The sequence below is a fragment of the Coregonus lavaretus genome (assembly GCF_964263955.1).
Source record: "Coregonus lavaretus genome assembly, contig: HAP1_SCAFFOLD_1947, whole genome shotgun sequence".
Taxonomy (NCBI): Eukaryota; Metazoa; Chordata; class Actinopteri; order Salmoniformes; family Salmonidae; genus Coregonus; species Coregonus lavaretus.
In genome coordinates, this window is record NW_028160748.1 from 15,056 (window position 1) to 21,824 (window position 6,769).

General features: G+C 42.8%; 1 protein-coding gene across 1 annotated transcript; it reads right to left on the bottom strand.

Annotated features, from left to right (window-relative positions):
- Nucleotides 1-1,861: 1,861 nt before the first annotated feature.
- LOC311121485 (fos-related antigen 2-like) lies at nt 1,862-6,229 on the bottom strand. Its single transcript, XM_084195969.1, has 4 exons — nt 5,703-6,229; nt 5,180-5,425; nt 4,247-4,354; nt 1,862-4,124 (listed from the first exon to the last, which is right to left on the bottom strand). Exons 1-4 carry the CDS (start codon nt 5,907-5,909, stop codon nt 3,561-3,563), a joined length of 1,125 nt encoding a protein of 374 aa, XP_084052095.1. The 5' UTR covers nt 5,910-6,229; the 3' UTR covers nt 1,862-3,560.
- Between the last annotated feature and the right edge of the window lie 540 nt (nt 6,230-6,769).

Consider the following 6,769-nt stretch of genomic DNA (forward strand, 5'->3'; position numbering starts at 1 on the left):
CGCTAGTCTTCCTTGGGGTCCACAGGATTCTACATGGCTCTTCCTGAGGTCTGCTAGTCTTCCTTGGGGTCCACAGGAGTCTACATGGGTCTTCCTGAGGTCTGCTACTCTTCATGGGGTCCACTGGAGTCTACATGGGTCTTCCTGAGGTCTGCTATTCTTCATGGGGTCCAAAGGAGTCTACATGGGTCTTCCTGAGGTCTGCTAGTCTTCATGGGGTCTTCTCCTTTAACACACACCTCAACAACACACTGAGTTTGTTATGATATGCTGATGAATAGTGAAGGAATCTATGGTCCCCTGTATCCAGCCTTCCTTCCTGTTGGTCATATGACAACTTTTTTCTTCTCGTTTACTGCTGATATAAAGAGAGAATAAGGCGTATGAGTCGTGTCCCATGGTCATAGCATTAGCACTTCTGTCATCATGCAACCCAAACTCCCTTCCCTTCCCTCAGCCTAATGAAGAGTTTGGGGCAGAGGAAGAAATCCTTCCACAGTGGTGTCGGTTTGGCTCCAAGGACCTCTGGCACTGTTGATTTCCTTCTATTGCTATAGGTGGTAGATGTAGGCCACCTATAATATACTCACTGTATTGACTGACATTCTTCCAATGGTAAGTTCACTCCACATGGAGAAGCAAGGCACACATTCCCAACTAATCTTAGTGCGCAAAAAAAATGATATAAGCAAAGAGAAACGACAGTCCATCATTACTTTAAGACATGAAGGTCAGTCAATATGGAAAGTTTCAAGAACCTTGAACGTTTCTTCAAGTGCAGTCGCAAAAATCAAGCGCTATGATGAAACTGGCTGTCATGAGGACCGTCACAGGAATGGAAGACCCAGAGTTACCTCTGCTGCAGAGGATAAGTTCATTAGAGTTACCAGCCTCAGAAATTGTAGCCCAAATAAATGCTTCACAGAGTTCAGGTAACAACACATCTCAACATCAACTGTTCAGAGGAGACTGTGTGAATCAGGCCTTCGTGGTCGAATTGCTGCAAAGTAATCACTACTAAAGGACACCAATAAGAAGAAGAGACTTGCTTGGGCCAAGAAACACGAGCAATGGACATTAGACCGGAGGAAATGTGTCCTTTGGTCTGGAGTTCACCCACACCGTGTCTTTATGAGACACGGTGTGGGTGAACGGATGATCTCTGCATGTGTATTTCCCACCATAAAGCATGGAGGAGGAGGTGTCATGGTGTGGGGGTGCTTTGCTGGTGACTCTGTCTGTGATTGATTTAGAATTCAAGGCACACTTAAGCAGCATGGCTACCACAGCAGTCTGCAGAGTTACGCAGTTCCATCTGGTTTGGGCTTAGTGGCACTATCATTTGTTTTTCAACAGGACAATGACCCAACACACCTCCAGGCTGTGTAAGGGCTATTTGACCAAGAAGGAGAGTGCTGCATCAGATGACCTGGCCTCCACAATCACCCGACCTCAACCCAATTGAGATGGTTTAGGATGAGTCGGACCGCAGAGTGAATGAAAAGCACCCAACAAGTGCTCAGCATATGTGGGAACTCCTTCAACACTGTTGGAAAAGCATTCCAATGTAGAAAATTGTAAAAAAAAGAAAAAGCCTTGAATGAGACTTTTGACCGGTAGTGTGTATATATATATGTTGCTTAGTTATCCAGCTCAGGAGATCTACAGATTGCTGAGCAATATGTTGATTTAATCTGTTTTCATCAAATGTTATGCAACAATAACAGTAGTACACTGTAGTACCTTTGCAAGGATGGAGAGAAAAAAGCTAGAAGCAGAGAATAGATTGCTATAATGTGTCTGGGAAATGCAAGATCAAGCTGCAAGTATGTGATGAATATCATGTCACTGAGAACAGGGGAAGGGTGAACAATCATTTATAGACAGTGGTATGTATTGATTTGCATCAGTACACAGGACTACAGGTCAACACCACTGAAGGTTAAAGTTCAAACAGAATTCTTCCAAGAACTGACAATTGCTCATTTCCCTCACCTGATAGAAGCAGCAGAGTAAGATGCATGGTGTATGATTAGAATATAGATTTGATTGTATGATTAGAATGTAACCATTCACGTAACACGTTCATAAGCAAACAATAGTTTAGCATTTGTGGCATACATCTTCCAAGTTTAATGCATTGTAAAGCTTTAATAATGCTCTATGTAGCTGTTACAAATGCATCATATGTAGATAACGTTTTGTCCCCAGAGTCTGTATTCTCACAGAGAGGTCTTATATATTATGATCATCCTGCCAGCAATTCATATTTTAAAATATGTTTCTCACAGCAAACTATACAACAAATACTATTCCTATTCATTTATTGTACTGCCTCAAATAATACATTGAAACCTAATGAAAACCATCAAGAATGAATAACACACAATATGAGATAAATACAAAGCTCAACATTATAGCAAATCATTGTTGATGACAATATTGCTTTGACACTTATACCTCAGATGTACGGTCAGTAATGTTGCAATGTGTTCATATTGCATTGGAATGTAGAAAAATTTTCAGCGTCGCCGTGACAACACATTACTCCAACTTAAAATCAGAAAATGGCTTCTACATACAGATTGGCTTTAATAAATGGCATAGCAATTGTTTAATTAAATACTAAACAGGACTAATGGTTAATAAATATTTGCCATTGAGATTTACAGTAGTGCTTTACAGAGTTGTGCCCAGGCAATGTCTTGCAACACCATCTAGTGTCTAACAAACCAAACTACCAGTCATTCAATTTTCAGTTTTAAAATGGATATGATTGAAGTATTGACAAGAGCCAAACTTGTAAAGGGATTGTGTTGTTCATTTCTGATTAACAGAGAATATCTAGTTAAACCTTTATCTTCCTCTTACAAGGAAAGAATCCTCTCCTATAGCCTAGTCTGTGCTTGATAAAGTGCTCTATTCAATCAGATCCGCTTTAGCGACATCAGCTTAGCGGTTGTTTTGGTGGTGTCAGAGGTGGAACTGCTGTTAGAGCTGTCAGATGGCTCCAGGCATTATACCTAAAGCAGACATTGCCATTGGCTTCACAGAGTCACATTAACAGAAATCCCATGCAGCCTTGTTTCCAAGTTGGAACACTGGAATGGGAGATGGAATCTACACCTCAATTAGGCTGATAGAAATCCTCATTATATAGTGTCATGATTTTTCAATTTGAGCGTAATTATTTCTATATAGCCTACACTTTCTCGCTCTGAACTTCCAAAGCGAGTGGGGACGGATGAGGCTTCGTGACAAATGATCGCAAGAGCAGCTGCTCACCGATTTGACAGCTCCAATGCAGTTTCACTTCTGACAGCCAAAACATCCGTTATTCGGGTGTCTGCTATCACTGTTTGACTCTTGATCTGATTGAATCTAGGCCTTAGCTTGGAGTTTGTACTTTTGGGACGATTCCATTGGTTCCATTGTACCAGGCAGACCAAATCAGTCGATGTTCAAGTATTTCAAAGAATAGCATCTGAACATGCCATAGTGACTAAATTACAGTATATTGCTGTTCATTACATTTGTTCACTTTAGTGTAAATCATTGCCCTACAGAGTCAACAAGGTGGGGGAGAATCTTGGTCCCAGTAGTCCATCCTCAAGACTAATGTCACTGCCAGGGAGAGGCTTGGAGAGCAAGTCGTTGGGAAGGGCCTCTTCCCGGAATGAGGACTCAGACCTATCCTGCTCACCCTGGCTGGGGTGGTGGTGAGACAGCATGGGACAGGATAGATCCACAACATGGGCCGGGCTGCAGCTCACCGTGGATGGGGTGGTGAAGCAGTCAACACTGGGACAGTACTCTTCTACATGGCAATAGGTGGGTTTGATGGCGCAGTGTTCATGGTGGTGAAAGGAGAACAGCATCTCCTCCTGGGGCTCCTGCTTTACCGCGGGAGGGGGGCTCAGGGGTTGGGCCAGGGGGGAGGTGGCTGTGGGGTACATGGTCAGGGCGAGAGGGGGCAGTGGCTGGGCCTGGGGATGGCCGTCACAGCCCAGTCGACACACTGGGGCATGCGACACCAGCATGCGCTCCAGCTTCTCTCTCTCCTCCTGGAGCCTCTCAACCTGGGTCTTCAAGCTGGCCTGCGCTTTCTCCAGTTCATCAGTCTCCTTATATGACAGACAACAGAGTTCATAGTTCATAACCATCAACATCCATCTATACTTACAAAACAGTAGGTAGGTAGAGCTACAGTATTGACTGACTGGTCATTCTCTCTGTTTGGACTCACTCCTTGCAGTTGGTTGGTCAGCTCCTTCCTGTGGTTGCGACACTTGGCAGCAGCCATCTTGTTCCTCTCTCTCCTCAACCTTCTCCTCTCCTCTTCAGCTGGGTTCAACTGTTGATGGAAAACAGTGAGAAACAGCATTCGGCTGGGTATGCCATTCATTTGAATAAAAACGGTCAACTATTACATGAGAGAGATACTATACGCCATGTCTATTTCTATGAGCACAAGCACTGTTCATGACACAAACTGTTCCCACTCCTTGTTGGTGGAGAGAATTTTGCAGGTTGTAAGCTTATTTCCTGAAATTCTACACATTTTGTCATGGGATGCAAAGAACATTTTGCAGTTATAGAGCAATTATTTTTGCAATTCTATACATTTTGCCATGTCTAATGTGTATTCATGTGATATTAGAGTGAAAAAAAAAATACAACAATATCTATGGGCTAAAAACCTAAATAAAAAACGTTAGCTGACATGGGCTAGTTGATCTGGACATTTCTGACAAGTTATAAAAAGCTCTCTAAGGTACGCAATGACTAACATGAGAAGAGGAACTGATGATGCACTACCCAATTTCGAAATTGCAGCTTGTGCATTCTACTATTACAACTTTCAAGAGTAAGTTTAAAGCCGGACCTAGTTCCTTTGAAATATATAAAAATAATAATAATCATATTTTTTTTTGGGGGGGGGGACCCCCGCCCCCCCTTCCAACCCCTCTGCCCCACAGTTTGGGAAACTGCTATAGGCTACTTAGAGAAATAAAATATATTGCAGTATGAATATATTTATATTTTGATCTACTGTGAAATACAGTATATTGCAATAACAATATTTTATAATTAATATATCCACAATATTAACAGCATATCCATATCCCTTAGTCAAAGCCTCTCGGTCTTACTGTACAGTGTGCCTGCTGACTGTTACCTGATCACTCCGCCTGCTCCTTCCATGCGTGTTGCCCACTGTCCGTATTACCCCGAGCCTTGTGTGGCTCCCAGGCCCCAGGCTACTGCTGATGTCCAGGGGCTGGTAGGGGTGAGAGCGTAGGTAGTGGCCAGGCTTGGAGGCTAGGACGGCTGGCCGGATCATCCACTGCAGCTCCTGACTGGACGTGATGGCATTGATGGTGGGGATGAAGGAACTGCTGGGTAGCTGCGTTTTGGCAGGATACTGGTAAGGGAGAGAAAAATAACTACTGAAAAACAGTAGGCTACACTAGCTTTTGCATTATAAAGTGGTAGGCTATGGCTGCCTCAGTATCTAGCTTGTTTCCAAGAAGTACTACTCATTACTTAGAACAAAAAACATTGCCTTGCCTACACTTTACTTCCATTTTATCATAATTAATCACCGAATCAATATAGGCTATATATGGTATTTCTTCACAATGTAGGCTATTTGAAGCAAACGCGTACTTTTAATTTAGGTAGAAAAGGCATGCGAATACCTGTTGGGATTTTGAGGATGTCCAACTATTGATGGCATCGGGGGAGAGCTCGAGCTGAGCCCTTTTCCCGCCACGGAGAGTGGTCCCGTGGTCCGTGGAGTGGTTCTGATGCATGGTCCGTTCTGTTGGCGCCGTTAGTGAGTTATTTGCGCATCGATAACTTGTTCCACGAGCCAACAAACACTCACAATGCAGTGGACAAAACATTACTTATTTAGACGCCGGTTGCTAGTATCAATAAAATAGTTAATTTTCCAATGGAAAGACTAGATTGTATGAAGCGATACTGTTGAAATCTATCGTTCTGCCTGGATGCGCACTTCATCATCCAGGCGCACGGTGAGACCGAGACAGGTGCGACTGTGAAGACTGAAACTTATTTATAGCCAATTGAGATACATTCTAGATCACGTACCTCGGTGATAATACAATGTCTGAAAAACTCTGAACACATCATGGAAATTGCAAATATGGTCAACTGATTCCATGTATGCCATGTGGTGATTAGAAAAAGGTCTTGCTAACGCAAGTATCCAAAAAAAGGACACTTGCGTCAGAGCTGAAGTGTGTGGGTAGCTACCTTGGTTTAATTGACGTCACATAGAAGCGGGTTTCCGTCCAACGCTGCAGAGATGAGAGCTGTAGGCTTAGCTTCTTCAGGCTTCAGATAAAACAACATGTCCCTCAGGAAACAGGAAACCACAAATGAATTGTGAAATCAGAGTAAAAGATCTGGACAGAAGCAAGCAGATGTAAGCTGAGACTGGATTTGGTTATTGCCACATAACTACTGTATATAATCACACACATTTTATTCCTTTGAAAAAGGCTTTTCAGTTGGACCTCAAGGCAGTCTTCTTTTGTATGTCCTCATTATGTAGTGGATGAGCTTTCATTTACAGCAGTCTTTTGTTCTCTCCCTTCAGGCATTTAGCCTCCCCTCACAACTCAGACTGAGATTGTCTGCATTGTGTTGCCCAGAGGAACAGTAGATAGGAAACATAATTCAATATTCAGTGATAGAAGAGTGTGAAAAAAAGTTAGGAGTCTCTATATACAAATTTGAA